This window comes from Pelodiscus sinensis, chromosome 11, assembly GCF_052426305.1.
Source record: "Pelodiscus sinensis isolate ZL-2025 chromosome 11, ASM5242630v1, whole genome shotgun sequence".
Classification (NCBI taxonomy): Eukaryota; Metazoa; Chordata; order Testudines; family Trionychidae; genus Pelodiscus; species Pelodiscus sinensis.
The window spans coordinates 17,630,181-17,649,141 of record NC_143062.1 but is presented as its reverse complement, the minus strand read 5'-3'; the positions used below and the strand labels follow the sequence as shown (position 1 = coordinate 17,649,141).

Here is an 18,961-nt window from a genome sequence, read left to right as displayed (position 1 = left end):
ACCGATAAGCTTTTTAGACTACACTATTATATCCCTAATCTAGCTCTCGCTCCTTCTCTTCTTTTCCCCCAGCACCTCCTGCGTGCCACACAACAGTTAATCATGGTGGGTAATAGATGCTAGGCCACCAATGAGCAAGAGGCATGGGGGGGGGGAGGGCACTGACAAGGGGACTACCAGTGGGTGCTAAGCACCAACAATTCCCCCCCCCTCCCCCGTGGACACCCATGGAATTTATGCCTATGCTTGTAAGAAGAGATAAGTTAGTTTCTGGAAAAGTTCTCATCCTGCTCCTGATGTTTACAGACAGCCCAAAGATGCAAGAAGAAAAGTAAAGAATGTGCACTTTGAGTTACTCACCTCATACAGCTTAGATGGAACCAGTTTTCCACCTGTACTGTTAATACTCTCCATTATCACAACCTGGAAACCAGTTAATAGGAAAAAAAAAAAACCACTCATGATGCTAAAATGACAGGTTGTTTGGACTCATTGACAGTCTAGCTCTTTCCTAATATCTAGCTATTTTGTATTGTTTTCAGTAGATTCCCAAAGCACTTTATGAAAGAGGTCAATATCATTAGCCCCATTTTTACAGTGGGGAAACGGAGTCACATTACCTTATAAGAAAACCTTTGTGGCCTGGTACACACAATGCTGGACTAGGGACTTGGAACTGTCATCTTGGGCAAGTAATCTATTTTTTGTCTATCTCCAAAGCAGTAATAAGACGTTGGTTGTTATTTTTCATATCCATATCTCAAAGTGCTTTACAAAACAAAGCAAGCAGATAGATTTTACAGATGGATAAACTGAGTCAGAGACAAAGTGATTTTCAAAGTTACCTAGATTCCACTGAAACACATTAGGCTCCTCTGATGATTCTAACTCTCCTTGCCTAGCATGCTAGAACCGAGGTCTCAAACTTTGAAAGCCACCTTACATAATTCCTGCACCTCAAAGTAAAGGACAGATTTTTCTAGTCCTTACTGCCTCCAGAAATATATCCTATTCAACACCTCACCTGTCCCGGAAAGAGGGAGTATTCTTTAAGTTCTGATAAATCCACAGGAACTTGCCCTCCTGAGGAGTGTTCCCGATCCCCTTCTAGAATGACTGACTTGGCATTCAGTTTTCCATTGCTGTCACAGCCAATCTGTCCCAGTACAGTGACTGGCTCCTACAGAACAGAAAGCACAGTGTGATCTTAGCCAAAGGGTTCCTATTTACTCCAATTTATCTCTCATGCAAGACATCAGTTTTTGAAGTTCCACAAATTTCCAGGGCATGGATTTTGCCTTAAACTAAGTTGAACAGGAAGAGAACTCAGACCTAATTGTCAGGCCCAATTTTCAACCTGCAATAAAAAAAAAAAAAAAAAAAAAAAAACATAACAATGGACTTCAAAGGAAAAAATATAGTTCTCTTGATTAATCAGTTGTAGATGCAACTCATTGCTGAAACTATGGTAACAATTTGTTTGCAAACTGGGTCCATTTTTGTGGGCCAACTTGGCTTAAGGAGGAAGCAACAAAACCAAGCAAGTTGGTGCACAGTCACAGTTGTATCTCAAGTACACACACTTTCATGAACCTTAGTACTGTTATCTCAGAGGCTCACAATAGTTAAGGTCTTTATCCTCACTACATCCTGGTGTGGTAAGGAAAGCATCATTATTCCTTGCACAGATGAGGAATTAAAGCACACAAGAGTAAGTAAGTGACTTTCCAAGTCACACAGGGAGTCTGTTGGCCAAGCTACGAATTGAACTCAGGTGTCCAAGTCCCAGGACAGTGCCTAACACTGGACCATCTGTCCTCTCAGCTGGAACACTTCTAGACTGACTCACTGGAAGTCTACCATTCTGCTCCCCACCTCATCACATGCTCCAGATGGTCTTCTGGCTCTGTGGGTTCTCCTTATGCATGAAGGCTAGTCTTACACCTAATTTATATGGATAACATCCACTGTTAATAAGACAGGAAGTTTAGAAGGAATTTAAGCCTTGCTGCCTAAAGCTATATTCCAGTGACTGAACAATAGGCACGTGGAAGGCCCCTTCTAGGAGAATTCCATCATTGTCCTCTTTGTTGGTTTTTATACGTTCCTCTGAAGCATCTGGTACTGGCCACTGACAGAGGGTATGTCTACACTTGCCCCCTAGTTCAAACTAGGGGGCAAGTGTAGACATACCCAGAGAGAGGATATCAGGTTACACAGACCCTGGTCTCATGTACTCTGGCAAGTCCTCTGCTCTGATAATTTTTCCTTGAGAATAAGGAAGCAGAGGGTAATTATACAACATGACATTGACCAAGAGACTCAAAGATGCAACTTCTATACATCCTGCAATATTTAAAAATGGGGAAAAAAATCACGGCAAGTACAATCGAGTGACAAAGACATAAGAACAGAAGAGACTTGCAAACACACACTTATGAAAAAGCTCCTGAGCTGCAGTGGTTACCTGTGCAGGGACTAACACAGAAGTGAACTCCTCAATCTTGTAGTATTTCTTTAGTGCATCCCCAAGTTCTTCTGTCTTCCAGGACAACACTAACATTATTAAAAAAAAGTAAGAAGATTTAAGATTTCTGTAGAGATAAGGAAATAGAACATGAAGTCAGAGAAACAGAGTTTCTCATTCAGAATCCAATGTATTTACCTGGCTCCCCAACTAGGGAACCTAAATGCCTCACAAATTTTTAACATAATCATCCCCACATTATCCCATGCAAGCTAGGGAAGTGCTATTATCCCCATTTTATAGATGGGGAACATAGGCACAGAGAAAATAAATGAATTGCCTAATCTTAGGTATGTGAGACTGTGTTTTAGCAACTGTGTAAGCACTGAAGTTCTTAGCAGTTACATCTGAGGTGGAGAACTTTTTTTGGGTCGGGGGCTGCAGACCCGGGAGGGGGGGGGGGGGGGGAAGAGAAGAAGAAAGAGGGGAAAAAAAAAATCAGTGAGAAGCCGAAAACAAAAACAGCAGCCACCCTCACTGACATGGCCCCTGACTAAAAAGGAGAAAGACACTCCCCTCATTCTCCTTGCACACCAGAACATTGGGCGGGGGGGGGAGAAGAGAGGGAGAAGGCTACTAGTTTTTACGTGTTCCAGCCCCACAGCAAGATGGCAGGGTGGCCAAAGCACCAGCACAGGCTCCCCAATGCTGGAGGGGGGAGCCCTGAGTCTCAGGGGCCAGATCCAGGGAAGCCAGAGGCCACATCTGACCCCTGGGCCACAGGTTTGCCACCCTGGGTTACACTAGGGGAGCGGCGGCTCCCTGGAAGCTGGTACACTCAGGGACCTGGCTTTTAAGCTGGCTCCCCACACACACTAGGAGCGTGCGTGTAACCATGAAGGTTAACCAATGTGCCCAGGCTCATCGGTTAACCGTGTAAACAGTTACACTTTCACATCCCCTACCTAGTAGCACACAAGAAGTTCATGGCAGAGAAGGGAACAGAACCAAGTCTCCCACATCCCAGGCTCAGACCTTCTTCTACTGTCTTGTGTAATTTTGTTAACGCCTCTATTACCATATACACAAGCAATCACCAATGTCTGGTACCATCTCTTAAGCAGAAGAAAGTACTGTGCCTAAGCAGCAAGGTAACCGCTATATGAATGGAGAGCTACTTCCTGAGATCAGGAAAGGCAAACTTCATTGCTTACTGTAACTATCTTTGAATAGTATGAAGTACCCGGATCATTCCATATGAACATGTTGAACAATATAGAAAATGTTCATGGGGGTGCTCCTCTTTCATGACAGACAAAAGCAACGGGGCAGTCAATGAAACTGGAAGGAAGCCAATTTAAAACTGAGAAGGAAAAAAAAAAAATCTTCCTTTGCTGCCAACATACACATAAAAATGCAGTGGAATGTACAGCTATAAGATAGTACAGTACCAAGAATTTAATAAGATTCAGCATTTATATCAGTAAGATTATCCACAGTTCTATTAAAGAAGATTGAAGCAGAGTGGGTTTGGGGGAGGGGTGAAGGAAATAACCCAGCTTGCTTCAAAGCTTGTGCCAACTTCCACTCTTCCCCTCTAGGCTGATTATTCCATAAACTGGCCACCTCAAGCTTCTTGCAGCTTCCATAAAAAGCATCTAGCACTGCCCACTATTGTCCAATATCTGCTCTTTTTGGCCTGAACCAGTATGGGCTTTCCTATTTATAGGGGCAGCCCAAACTGCTCACCTCTCATTAAATTATTGACCTGACTTTCAGGTCCAAAAATGTACTATCCCCAGCTCTTACTGATCCTTCATCCTGTGCTTTGTGCCCCAGAGGAGAACAGCTGCTAGTGGTTCGCAGACCAAAATTTGCTCTTTGATGTAGTGGGGGCAGACGGGTGTTGCTATATTAATTGCTTTGAAAATTAGGACCCAGACCTCTAACTGGCATTAGAAACTGACAGGGAGCCAGGAGGGGACTGGATGGGCTCACAGCAGCCTTCCCAACCTTCACCAGAACACAAAGTTTTCATTGGGAAGAAGCTTTTGGCTTCCCCAGTTAGTAGAGATGTTAAGAGCCAAAGTATAAGACACCATGAGTTATTAGAGGTTTTACAAACAAACAAACAAAAAAAAAGGTTTTTTAAGCTACCTTCCCGGATGTCACGAAACTTTTGGAACATGAATTTGTAACTCTTGGTGAGCAACTGTTCTGGTGGACCAAAAAGCTTCACACTTGATCTGTGGCCTCCTTTTCCACTCCAGGAGGTGCCCTGCACAGAGCCGAACGAAGTTACCACCTCACCTCGGTTGCTCCGAGAGCCATACTTCTGGGAGGGAGTAGCACTGCATAGAGGGAAGAAAAGGAATGGTGCAAAATAACGATGTTACAGCGGACCTTAAAAGCAGCAAATCCAGTACAAGTTAGACTAAGCCTTCTGTAACATGGATTTGTTAGAGACTAGTTCTGCCTTGGAAATGCAGCCACCTCTGCGGCAGAATGTGGCAGCTGGTTAAAACAGACAGATCTGCTCCTTGACTTAGGAGGTTAAAACTCGAGTATCATCAGATTAGCTACTCTGTGAGCAGGGACAGGACTTTGCTCCTATTTCTCTGAGCCTCCATCTGTAATGTCTAATTAGCTCTTTGGGGGCAGAGATTCTCTCACTGTATTTGTAGAGTGCCTATCACAACAGGGTTCCAATCTCAGATGAAGCTTCTAAATGTCACTGCATAGTTACTAAAAATCTGAGTTCACCATCAGTAGGGTTGTGAAGGCAAGAGATGGAAAGATTCATGGATTTTAAATGCTCAGAGGTACCATCATTATCATCTTATAGGACCTCCTGTATAGCAGCAGCTAGAGAACTTCATCCAATAATTTTTGCATCAGATCCACACATTATGCTCGAGCTACAGCACACCTGTTAGAAAAAATATCTAGTTTGGATTTAAGGATTTCAAGTGATGGAGAATCCACCACATCCACAGCTAAATTGTTACAATAATTAATTACCGTAACTTCACTGATGAAAATTTCCACTGTTTTCTAGCCTGAATTTGTTTAACTTCCATTTTCAGCAAGGAAATTTCCTTATGTCTTGTCCTGCTAAATTAAAGAGTGCCATGCTATACAAAAATCTCTTCCCCGTGTACATACTTGAGGAATGTAACCATGAGTCTTAGATAAAATAAAGAGACTGAAATTAAATTTTCTTACAGTAAGGCATGCTTTTCAGATCTTAAATAATTATTGTGGCTTTTTTTAAACCCTTCCCAATTTTTCAAAATCTTGGGTGAATGTGGACAACAGAACTGGATACTCTGATCTAATAATGATGCCATACATGGAGGTAACTCCTAAAGGGTATTTCCTGGCTTATACAAGAGGAAATTCACTTTCTTGTTTAAAATATCTTGAGACTTTGAATCTAGAAGTTAAATCACAATTTAAACCCCACTCAATGTTAATGTGAAGAAGATTCAGGGAGCTGCTAGTAATGCCAACTCATTTGGGAAAGCAGTAGTACCATACCTTGGTGAGAAACTGTTTGGAGAGAAAAGCAAGTAGGGGCTACGGGTGGATAAAGTCCTTTTAGACCGTGGAGTCTCTGGTGTTGTTACGTTCCGTTTCTGAGAGCCCTACAATACACATGCAAAGAAAGAAAACTATGCTCACATCAGCTAGGAGAATAAATCTTTGTTTGTTAAGACAAATGAAATAGCGAACAAACAATAACATTTTCATGTATGCCCCAACGCCTTAAAATTCCATCTAGCTGCTAACATCTCAGAGAAGACTGAAGACCAGTGGCCTTCTTTATTGAACAGAAACATACAGAACAATATACACTTACTTTTGACGGTGTTGTGTAGGCATCTAAGATATCCTCCTCTTCCTCATCTGCATCAATGCTAACACACACAAGTCATGGAAGAGAACAAAGGAGCGTCTACAGAAATATAGGGCTTGATCATTTGCTGCCCTGCACCTTATTCAGTCATTTGCAAACCTCTACAGTTCTGTCTTGGAAGAATTTTGCCCTACACATATTAGGGATATAATAGTATAGTCAAGTAACCAATTAGCAAAAGCTTATAGTTAATGCTATAAACTACATGAATTCCCCCCACCCCTGCCAGTAAATTTTTTAGGAGGCTGGCCAGCAGCCCAGCTCAGTCCTGTCTTGCACCGGGTCCGGAAGCCCCAGTGCGGCTCTGCATTTAAAGTGCATTAGGAGCCAGGTGGACAGGCAGCCCAGCTCACACCAGGAGCACAGCTCTCCCCCGCACCATCTCGGACAGGAGCTGCTGCCATCCTGCACTGCCACCTCTATCAGAGGCAGCTTCATGGGGCAACAGGAAGCCAGTCCACAAGGACAGATTCTCCATTGCACTAGTGTAAATTAGGGATGTCAATGTGTAGTGGACTACACGATTAACCAATAAGCCTGAGCTTATTGGTTAATCTTAACTACATGCATTTCTCCCCTCTTTGCTGCCTCTGTAAGACGCAGGGGCGGATATAGGGCAGGGTGAACGGGGGCAACTGCCCCGGGCCCCGCTCTTAAAAAAGCCCCGCGCATGCGCTGTGGCAAAGGGGGGGCCCCGCGGAGTTATGCTGCCCGGGGCCCCGCAAAACGGTCATCTGCCCCTGTGGGGGGGAGGGAGCCGGTGCCTGTGTGAAGATGGCTTTTAAGCTGGCTTCCCATGAGCACTGGATCCTGTGAAGCTGCCTTCCCTCTCCCCACCTCACTGTATAAAAAGGCAGCAGCATGGAGTGGCAGGGGGCTCCTCAGAAGAGGGGCCAGAGCGCACTGGCTGCTGGCCCCACCCCCAGGGGACTATAGAATAGTTGAATAACCCTGTGTTTCTCAACCAATGATACGAGTACCCTTAGGGGTATGCAAGAGAAGTCTGGGGGTAGATCAACAGAACTGAAATGTGGAGAAATCTGATTTTTTGTTTTAAGTTTTATAGCACTTTATTATTTTTGTACTTCTTACACCCAAAAATTTCATTGCTCGCCCAGCTACAATTAAGTTGTTTAAACAAATGTGTTGCAACAGTAGAAAAAAATTGTTGTGGGTCTGAAAACTGTAGGTACTGGGGGTACTTTTTTTTTTTGTTTTTTGTTTTTTTTTAAAGGAGTACTTTATAAAAAAAAGTTGAGAAACACTGGAATAACTGTTAACAATTCATGAGGTTACTCGACTATTCAATTAACCATTATTTAACATCCCTAACACACATGCAACCATTTACATTAGGGATGTTAGACAATCGTGTAACAGCATGAAAAAGTTTAGCAGTTACACGATTATATGATAGTCCCTGGGGTGGGGCTGTCAGCCAGTGAGCTCCCAGCTCCACTCCCAGGGAGCCCCCTGCCACTCCACACTGCTGCCTCTGATATAGTGAGAAAGGGAGAGGGAAGGCACCTTCACAGGAACCAGTGCTCAGGGGAAGCCAGCTTAAAAGCCACCTCTACACAGGCACCAGCTCCTGCCTCCCCCCTTTGCTGCTTCTATATCAGAGGCAGCGGGGGGGGGGGGGGGGGGAAATAAGTGTAGTCGTTAGGATTAACCAATAAACCCAGGCTTATTGGTTAATCGCGTAGTCCACTACATGTTGACATCCCCAATTTATACTAGTGCAATGGAGAATCTGTCCCAAAAAATTCAGTTGAAGTGCTTAAAAACAAAGACATTATAAAGATAAAAATATTTTTAGAGGGCCATTGACCTTCTAAAACTGAGGTCGCTAGATTTTTACTAAGCACTAAAAATTCAGTCTTGATTGATTCCAATAGGAACTATCCTAGGGTGCCTGAAGTTGCTGAGAAGTGTGGAATTCTGAGAGCAACTTAAGGTATTGATAAGAAACATTACACTAAAGGAATGCATTTTCCAAACAAAGTTAATAGCTTTCTCCAATCCTTCTTTTATGCATGGAGACACCTTCTCAAAAATCTAGTTCTGCCATAACAACCACAGAAGACTTCCAACTGATGTTGTCTATGTAGTTTTTGTCCCTATATAATGTATGTTATCTGAAATTAACACTGTAGGCTCTTTGGGGTATTTTTCTGTTTTGTACAGCATCAAGCACAGAGGAGCCAAGTATAATTAGTGCTAAAGAGTCAGTTTTTCAAAGACCAGTAACAACTTATTCTACAACATCAGGAAAACGTTAATATTAAAAAAACCCTTACTAGAAAAACTTGACTACCTGTCTTAGGTACTTATATGGTTCCCATCATCATTAGGGATATTAAAATACATGTAATTGGCTAACTGTTCAACCACTGAAAGCTTCAGCAGTTACATACAGAGCCAGTACGTATACCAAAAGCCAGCTTTTAAGCCATCTTCCCACGTGTACGGGTTCCTGCCTGCCACCCTGCTCTCAGGGAGCCAGCTGCTGCCCCACGTTCTGGTACAGAGGCAGCAGTGTGGGGCAGCCGCTGGCGGGAGCCACCTGTAACCGTCTGGGTACCTGATAAGTTCATGCTTATCAGTTATCAATTTAAACAGCTGCCCGGTACATGCCTAATCATCATAGTATGAGACTCTCACAATCTTTAATGTGACATACCCCCCATGAGGTAGGGTAGTGCTATTTTCCTCAATTTATTGATAGAGAAATAAGGCACAGTGAAACTAAGGTCTCATCTAGACTATGCCAAAGTGCCTTCTTTCGATCTCACTTTCAAAAGCGGAGTTTTCGAAAGCGAAAGTAATCAAGACGTGGTTTTTTTGGCGACTCCCCCCCCCTTTTTCTTTGAAAAACTGCATAAAGCTCCATTTTCAAAAGTGAGATTGGAAGATATGCAAATTCCCACTGAATTTGCATATCCTTTTTCGAATCTTCCACGTAGTCTAGATGAGCCCTAAGTGACTTGCCTAAGGAAACAAAGAACAGCTGAAGCATAGCAGGTAATGTAACCAGTCTCCAGAGTTCCAGGTTAGCACCTTTACCATTGAATCATCATTCCTCTCTTGAGCAATAGTTTACATGTTATTAATTAATTGTAAGCTATGATGTACAACAGCAAAGTACAGACCGAAACAAGAAAAAGCTAAAAAGGACTTACTTTCAGTTAGAAATCCTGACATTAAACAAATAGCAGAGAAGGATACAGTTCCTGAATGGTGTTGATATTCTTGATTCCAGAGTATCTATTATCCTTTTTTTGATTAACCTTATTAACTTTTTTATTGAGGACCTGAGGAATGAAAATCCATGACTACTTAAAGCTGTACACAATACCTAATTATATAGAACTTCACCTCTTTAAAAGTCTTCATAGATGTAAACCAATTAATCCAACCCTAAGTATTAATCATTCTCACCATTTTACAGAGGGAGAAACTTAGGCCTGGACAGATGAAATGTCCCTCTAGATTACAGAGAGAAAAAGCATCAAAGTTACAAGTAGAACATGGAAATTCCCAGCTTTGTGCTCATGCCCTCAAAATCTGTTGAAAAATTTAATTAAAAAAATTAAATTTCAAATTCAATTTGGGATTTTAAAGTGTGCTCGGGTGTCTATAGTCTGCTAAAAATATAGCATAGGCAGGGACCAATATAATATCCAAAGATCCATTATCAAGCTATGAAGCGGTTTCCTATCCCACTTTAAAAATAATGGAGTATCTCAAAAATATTAACTTTCCTTTTTGCCCACTTCTTGGCTATTGTCTGTTTAGATATTTGCTTTTACAGAGCAGTGACTTTCATACATACACACACAACAATACAATAGGACTACAATTCTCATCTGGGACCTCGAGGTGGTACTACAGCCCGAGGGAGCAGCTAGAAGATTTCAAGTCTTTGGGGTAGGCTATAAAGAGGAGGTGTCCAAAAAATGTGCCAGCAGGGAAGGAGGCAGACATTGGAGGTGCAGGCTAGGGGGAGGCAGCTGGAGCGATAGTGGGGCCTGAAAAGGGAATGAGGATGGAGATCCAAGTCTTGCAGGCTGGAGGCAGACAAACCAGAGATGGATCCTACCCATGGGCTCTGCCTGGGGGGTGGAGGAAGCAGCTCAATGTGCTGCCACTCCCCCTCCCTAGGGCTGGGGAAATGGCAGCACACCAAAGTGCTGCCTGGAGGTTCATCCCCTCTCCCCCGCCCATCATGGCCAATAGAAGCAGCAGGGAGCAGTGCCTGGGAGCAGCAGGGGACACAGAGCCACGTGTGTCCCTGGGAAGCTGCATCAGGTAAGCATCCAGCCTCCTGCCTAAGCCCCATACCCTCACTTTGCTCCTGAAACCTACCACCCTCCCAGACCCACAAACCCCCAACTCACTCTTGAACCCTCCCACCCCCCCAGACACACCAACTCTCATCTGATTTTTCTGAGAGTCAGTGGCCCTGGGCCCAAAAAAGGTTCCCCATCTCTGCTATAATACAAAAAAAAAAAAAAAAAAAAAGAGCTTCAGAGCAACAAGAATCCAAAACACAGTACTCAATTACTCTGATATTTACTGCAAGGGGTTTGTTAAATTAGTTTCATTCTCAGTAAATTTGTCTTATTATGATAATATTTTTAGCATTTTTAGCCAGTAATTTCTAAAACTGCACCATATATAAGGCAAGTTGTACTTCAGCTATGCCTGCAGACACAGGATAGGTTAAATGCCCAGCTAGGTTTCAAGTTGACCTGCTGGTAATATAATGAAGTACAACTTGCCTCATCTACACCAGAGTGTTGCACTTTGGTAATTACAATGTGCTAGCAATAAGTTCTTAAAAATGATGACCTTTTATACATAACAACTACACCTCCTTCCAACCCTCTGTTAGCTCTTTACTAAATATCATCCTTACTTCATGTTCGAAGACATTCAGGAACTCTACAGTGAGAAGCGACCCATCTTCTTTAGTTGTAGCGAAGGCAACTAACTCATTAGCCAAGTCACTCTGTGCCAGTCTGTGTGTCGTGCATAGTTCAACCACTGCAAAAGGAAAGATATTTTATGGAGCTGAATAACTGATAGATTCGCCGCTATCCACGCTCGTTTAAACAGACAAACATCACAACAGCGGTTTAGCACTGCGAAGGATAGATTAGGGAGTCAAATCCTAGTTGTTTCACATTATTTTCAAACCTCACAAAAGGGGCATTTTGTTTTCTCCCTCCCCCGCAGCCTCTGAGCCAGAGCAACACAACTTTATCAGCGGGGGATGCGTGCTACAAACAGCATCTAGCCCCAAACACTAGTGCCCCCAACGCTGGAGAGGTGAACTGGAGCAACAAGTGACATTCCGGGCAGAAGGAAGTGGTGCGCAAAGAGAAAACTGCTCTTCACTATCCTGTCCCGGCCACGATTTCAATGTGCCCCACCTGCCGCCGCCCCACAGCTCGTGACCCACCCCCTGCTGCTCTCCCCGCTCCCCACAGCCCCTGCTGCACCGGGACCGGCTCCAGACCCCGCCCCGTCCCCAGTCCTCCCTCAGGCCCCGCTCTCGCCCCCACCCCTCCTGGCACGTGCCGGCCCCCTCACGTTTTTCGGGCACCTCCTCCTCTTCGTAGCCCACCCCGAAGACCCTGAGCTCCTCCAGCAGCTCCTCGACACGGACCGACCCCATTGGCCGCCACCTCCCTCCGCCGCCGGCTGCCGAGGCAGAGCAAGCGAAAAGCCCGCCACCTTCACGACACTTCACTACTTTACGGCCGCTAGCAGCCGAAGGGGCGGGTCCTATTCCGACTGGGCGTGGCTGTCTGCCGCTGAGCAGCGAATAGGGAAAAGGAGGCGTGGCCACGGCTCAGCTGCCGCGTCCATTTTGGCTGAAACCATCGTTGAGGGGCGTGGCTACACATCCGACTAGCCTATGGGAGTAGGAGGAGGCGGGGCTGTTCCTTCTTTTTCAGCTTGTGGGAAGGTTTGGTGTCAGCCTCCTGACGGGGGCGGGGGAGGTAAGAGTAAGAGTACTGGGCTCGCGCGGACCCGTGGTAGTGCCAGAGCGAGCCCTGCTGAGGGCAGAGGGAGGGTCCTGGGTGGGGTTGGAGGGACACTGTAATCTTGTATAGTTACAAAAAATATACAGCAAGTTGTTTTCCTGAACACAATATAAACTAAGAGCTAGCAGTTTCCTTGCTCAGAAATCTTAAAACTGCCACTTCAGCAACCAATGTCTCTCCTTCCTTTTAGAGGAGGGGTAGGCAATAATTTTCACAGGAGAAGCACTCCATGGCCACGTCTAAACTGGCATGGTTTTCCACAAATGCTTTTAACGGAAAAGTTTTCCATTAAAAGCATTTGCGGGAAAGAGCGTCTAGATTGGCACAGGCGCTTTTCTGCAAAAGCACTTTTGGCAGAAAAGCATCCGTACCAATCTAGATGCGCTTTTCTGCAAAAAAGCCCCGATCGCCATTTTCGCAATCAAGGCTTTTTTGCGCAAAACAAATTTGAGCTGTCTACACTGGCCCTTTTGTACAAAAGCTTTGCGCAAAAGGACTTTTGCCCGAATGGGAGCAGCATAGTATTTCCCCAAGAAGCACTAATTTCAGACAGTAGGAAGTCAGTGTTCTTGCAGAAATTCAAGCAGCCAGTGTAGACAGCTGGCAAGTTTTTCCACAAAAGCACCTGCTTTTGCAGAAAAACTTGCCAGTCTAGACACAACCCATTAGTTTTAGTAAGCTGTCATAGGCCACACATTTCTACTATATTAATGAAAGTGGTGCAAGATCTAGGAGGGAATTTGGATACAGGAGAGAGCTCCAGTCTGGTGTAGAGTGGTGGGGGGCTGGAAGAATGAGGGCAGTGGTGTAGGAGGGGGTTCTAACCTGGGGCAGGGAGTTAGGGTGCAGGAAGTGATATGAGGTGCAGGTTCTGGCCATGAGGCGCTTACCACTATCTTTGTAATGGGTAAGGTAATTAGCATCTTTGTTAAGGTCCATTTGTAAAGTGTCAAATTTAAGCATGAATGAAAGTTCTGGATGAAATATAATTTATGCCATCATGTGCCAACAGTGTCCTTCTGCTATGTATATTGGACAGACTTCTCAGACACTTTGCCAAAGAATTAATGCCCACAAATCAGACATCTTCACAAGGAAAAACCAGTTGGTTTTCATTTCAATCTACCTGGACATAGTCTTAACGACCTTACTACATGCATCTTACTTACATCTGAGGAAGTGGGTCTGGCCCACGAAAGCTCATCACCTAATAAACCATCTTGTTAGTCTTTAAAGTACTACATAGTCCTGTTTTTTGTTCTTACTTTAAAGAGACTTTAACACCAGATTACAGTGAGAAACTTCAGAACTTTCATTCATGCTTAAATTTGACTCTTTACGAATGGACCTTAACAAATATGCTAATTACCTTACCCATTACAAAGATAGCTTCCCCACTTTTCACCCAATTAGTCATTCATTGACTCACAGATAGGTATTTCCTCCCTCTCTCTCACCCCACCTTCTGTACTAAATCTGATTAGTCAGTTTAATAATGTGTTCACTTTTTTCATTGTATTCCTTTGGTATAGTCATGCCAATTCTCTTCCAGAATATGATCTGAGGAAGTGGGTCTGGACCACGAAAGCTCATCACCAATTAAACAATCTTGGTAGTCTTTAAAGTGCTACATAGTTTTTCCTTTTGTTTTAGCAAGATCAGACTAACACGGCTACCTCTCCATTACGTCTCTAGTAAGGCGCAGTAATGCAAACTGCCACCAGAAGGCACACAGAAAAACCAAGCAGCCAGAAAGGAGGAAAAAAACTGAAGACGTCCCAACTCCAACTGAGAAATAAACAAAAGAAGTAAAAAAGACCCTGACATCCGTCCCTCTTCCCTTCCAAGTGACCATATTTTTTAAAATAAAACAGCCTGGGTTGGGGCTTGCCCAAGCTGTCCCTGCCACCCCCGGGCAGGGGTCACTCAAACCATCCTGGGGTTAGGACTGACCCTCCATGAACATCTGATTCTGGGGCTGAGTCCCCTCTCCAGAACTCTGCACTGCCCATGGTCAGGTCTGACTCCTCTCCTGAGCTTGGAGGCTGACCCCCACCCCTGAGTCCTGTGTCACCTGCAGTTGGGGGCTGAGCCCCCCCGAACTCTGCACTGCCCATGGCAGAGTCTAACCCTCTCTGGCCCTGTGCCGCCAGTAGCTGGGGCTGAGCTAAAAAAGGACTCTTTTGAATAGGACACAAATATATTGACTATATAGAAGAATTTAAGTTCAGCTTTCGTGATAGAATTTGCACTACAATACTTCAGTGAGGTGAACTGAAGGTTTTTTTTAGTGTAAATGTTTTGTAATAAAATAAATATAAAGTGAGCACTATACACTTTGTATTGTGTTAATTGAAATCAATATATTAGAAGATGTAGAAAACATCCAAAATTATTTAAATATAGTATTCTTATTACTGTTTTACAGTGCAATTAATCACGCTATTAATCATGATTAATTTTTTAATCGCACAATTAACTGTGATTTTTTTTTAATCAGTTGACAGACCTATTTATTTATTTATATATATTGTGGTAGCATCTCATGAACTTCTAATAGGAGTAGTTTTGTTAAATGCGGCTCAAGGGATTTTACAGTGCAGCTGTCTTGCTGTGGATCAAGACATAAAAGGCATTTGTCGACTGCCCCGGTAAACCTCATCCCATGAGGTATAACGGGGTAATCGACAAATGCCTTTCATGTTGACCGCGGAGCGTGCAGACTAGCGCGCTGAGCTGACAAACAGCTGATCGGCTCAGTGCGGCAGCCATTTTAATTTAAATGAAGTGGCGATTATTTAAATTGCCGCTTCATTTGGGTATGTCTAGTAAACTAAACTACATGGCTCTAGTGACAGAGCCATCTAGTCTAGACATACCCTGTAAGTGGATCTTAGGACTACAACCAGACAGGCTTGTATTTCAGTATTGAACAAGCTTTCTTTACATTAAATTACATTAATTATTTTTGATTCAATGTTGGGTTATGTTTAAGGTCTTGGGATTGATTTTCATTGCAGTCTCAGGTAATGTGGCTGGTCCTCTCAGGGTAGCTATGATCCACAGGAATAATTAAACAAATAACTAAAGAGTGAGATTAGACGGGTTGGAAACAGCAGATTCTTGGGTCCAGCCCATAGCTGTGGAAGTCTCTGAGACTAAAAGAATAACTACAAATCTTGCCATCTTCAGCCTGAAATATAAGACCCATCTTTTTACCATAGCTTTTCCAAAGCAAATTGTTCTGGAAAGGGTGATGGAACAGAAAAATCTAGGTAACACATTTAAGGTTCTTTTTAGATTAGGGCTGTCAGTTAACACACGTTAACACCTGCGATCAATGTAGGGGCCCTGTTTCTGTTTCAAAACTGGAGGGGAAGGAGCAAAGCTTCCAGAGCTGCCCCCAGAGCATTTCAAAGGGGCAGCCGCAGTACCAGCCTGGGATCAGCTGGAGTCCCCAGCTGACCCTGGGCTCTGTGCAGCACTGGCCCTTTGAAACACCAACCCTATGTTTCAAAGGGGCAGTGCGAGCAGAGCCCAGAATCAGCTTTATGGCACTGCCCCTTTGAAACAACACCTCTGCGTTTCAAAGGGGCAGTGTGAGCAAAGCCTGGGATCAGCTGTGCAGTGCTGCCACTTTGAAACACCACTTTGGCATTTCAAAGGGGCAGCGCAATGTGGAGCCCGGGATGAGCTGGGGAGTCCAGATGATTCTGGGATCTCGCAGTGCTTCCGTGACAGCATTTCAAAGGGGCAGCGCCCCACAGCTGATCCCGGGCACGCTGCCCCTTTGAAACGCTGCGATAGCATTTCAAAAGGGCAGAGCAACACGGAGTCCAAGGTCAGCTGCAGTCTTATTATTGTTTGACAGTGCAATTAATTGAGATTAATTTTTTTAATTGTGATTAATCACGATTAATTTTTTTTAATCGCTTGATAGCCCTACTTTAGATCTTATACTGCTGTTTTCATTATACTTCTGAATCCCTGGATTTTGGTACAGCAATCTAAGAATATACATTGAGAACTAAAGTTTCACTGTAATTCATCTCACAATACAAGCTAATTATTTGGAAATTTTATATCTCTCTTCACTTATCAGAACTGCAAATCTTCTGTAAGAACAAGCAAGAGGTACTTTTAAGTGGACAAAAGCAGGTTATGTAACCAACAGATGGGCTGGTCATTGTGTAAATCAGTATTTCACATAGATGTTTAGAATAATGTTTTTATAATCTCTGCATAGCATTTGCACCTATAACTACAAAGAAGTGGGTTTTTTTTAGCATATAACAAGAATTCAGAGGAAGTGTGATCTAGTGATTTGAAAGCCACACTGAACTTCTGGTTTTATTCCCACCTTCGTTAGTGATACAGTGATACCTCGGGCAAGTCAATTTTACTGTTCTGCAATTGAGTTTATTCTCATGGAAAATGGAGGAAGTACTACTTCCCAAAAAAGATTCATTATTGTTTATAAACTATGCTGAGATTCTTGGAATGAATATAAAAAGATTAAGAAAATACTGCACCAAACTATACCATCTGAATGATAGTAGAGAAGTCCTTAAATAGATATGAAGTTGCTAATCGAGACAGTCTAAGAAATTGGAAGCAAAAGTAATGGAGAAATTAAGCATTCTTTTGTACCCCTCCTGTCAAAATAACTGGTGTGAAATCTTGGCTCCATTGAAATCTATGAGTGCTTTGTCACTAATTTTAATGGGGCCAGATTTTTCCTTGGGCCCATATTCTGCCTGGGTATGAGCAGGTCCTATTTCTATTTAAGCCATGAATTGCACCTGCTTTTTGCTAGAATGCATTTGGTACAAAGGGGTTCTCCACAGAAAATGCAAATAATCTTTTACAAAATGTCCAGTTAATTTCAGAAACATTAAATCTAGTTTAGTGGCCTTTATTTTATAAAATGAGCAAAGATGCAAATAATTGTAACCCATTCTGACGTTACTGCTTTATTTAATTCTACCATAAATATATTGACCATCTGGGCAGCACATTTAATGTCAGTCATAGCCACTAACTAATTCAGTTTTGTACCAGAAACACCTACAGCATATAATAGACCAGGCCTAGGCAAAATACAGCCCATGGGCCAGATCCGGCCTGCCAACCTACTGGATCCAGCCCACTGTGGCAGCAAGGAGCTCCAGGCAGGCTCCCATGCTTGCCCCAGACGTCTTTCAGAAACATGGCTGCTGGACCTCAGTTTTGTTTCAAAACTAGAAATTGTTAAGATGTTGTACCTCCAATACCTCCTTTCCCAGTACATCAAAATGAATTGTGCCTCCACCATGCACAGGATTTTCAGAAATCCTACAGCTCCTGAGCCATAGGTTATAATTGACATCTCACTTTATACACCAATAGCCAGCGGTAGAGACTTCTGATACTCTTAATCAGCTTAAAATCTGCTCAAGCAATACTCTGAGTATAATATAATTTTGCTTCATTCTTATACCTGGCACACTTCACAAACATTCGCTCACTCTCTCATGCATACAATTTTGCAGCTAAAGAGCCACGTTAGCTGAATGATTGATTGTTTTACGAATAAATGCCAAGGAAAGTTATGCTTCTAACATATAAAACAATACAATTATTTAAACTGAATTAACAGTTTCAGATTAAAATATTCAGGACCCTTAAACCTTCAAATATGTATTGATTTATGATGCCTACTGGTAAAATTATTGTAGGCCATAACTACTTGTTCCAAATTAGAGTGAAAGCTTTGTTATCCAGCACTCATGGGAAATGGGGGTTGCCCGTTATTTGAATGTGCTGGATAACAAAGCTTATTGCTATGCCCCTACCTCCTACCAGCAGATCTAGCAGCTCAAGGCAGGCTGAGGGGGAAGCAGTGCCAGCTGTCAGAAGCCTCGCAACGGCTGGAAGAACATGTGGGAGTCAAGTGTGCGCTCCTGAAGATGTGGCGGTGTTATGGCTGTTGGCAATACTAGTTAAGGTTTTCTGGTTAGCAGAGAGCCGGATAACAAACTGTATCCTATTTTCGGCCTCCCAAGTTAATATTAATAGGTTTGAGGCATCTGATGTTAGTTGTTATAGGGTCATAATTGTCATAGCTCCAAATTTATGACCTCAGTGGTACTATAAACAATTTACACTTGATGATGATCTGCCCCTGGGTTTCTAAAAGTATAATCAAATTCTAGAATTTATTTTAAAAGTATTATATTTTCAACATGAGCGGTAGGTAGGCACCTCTCTCCCTTTTTTTAATTCAACACATTATTCAGCATTTCAGAGTCAGCATATTTTACTCCTTAAACTTCACAATTCAAAGTGCCAGTTAGTATTTCTCTTTGGAGACTGATTGCTGACTTGGACCATAACACATAAGCATTTAAATCCAATCTGAGCCAGAGAAACTTGGATATAGAGTTTGTGTTTTGCTTTGTGTACATGCAATAAATGACAAAATGGATGGTTAAACGTTTCAAAGGAAGAGAAAGGAATAAATCAATGCAAAACAATAGC

At 43.1% G+C, this 18,961-nt stretch overlaps 1 protein-coding gene across 1 annotated transcript in view; it reads right to left on the bottom strand.

Moving 5' to 3' along the window:
- The window catches only part of POLA2 (DNA polymerase alpha 2, accessory subunit), a 49,893-nt gene extending 37,737 nt beyond the window's left edge, over nt 1-12,156 (bottom strand). The window contains exons 1-9 of the mRNA XM_075939137.2: nt 11,985-12,156; nt 11,308-11,435; nt 9,615-9,700; nt 6,330-6,387; nt 6,008-6,114; nt 4,625-4,818; nt 2,468-2,556; nt 1,025-1,180; nt 361-423 (exon numbers count right to left, since the gene is read on the bottom strand). Of these exons, the coding sequence (XP_075795252.1) occupies nt 361-423; nt 1,025-1,180; nt 2,468-2,556; nt 4,625-4,818; nt 6,008-6,114; nt 6,330-6,387; nt 9,615-9,700; nt 11,308-11,435; nt 11,985-12,069 (966 nt within the window). The 5' untranslated portion in view covers nt 12,070-12,156. The remainder of the gene's footprint in view (nt 1-360; nt 424-1,024; nt 1,181-2,467; nt 2,557-4,624; nt 4,819-6,007; nt 6,115-6,329; nt 6,388-9,614; nt 9,701-11,307; nt 11,436-11,984) is intronic.
- Nucleotides 12,157-18,961: the final 6,805 nt, after the last annotated feature.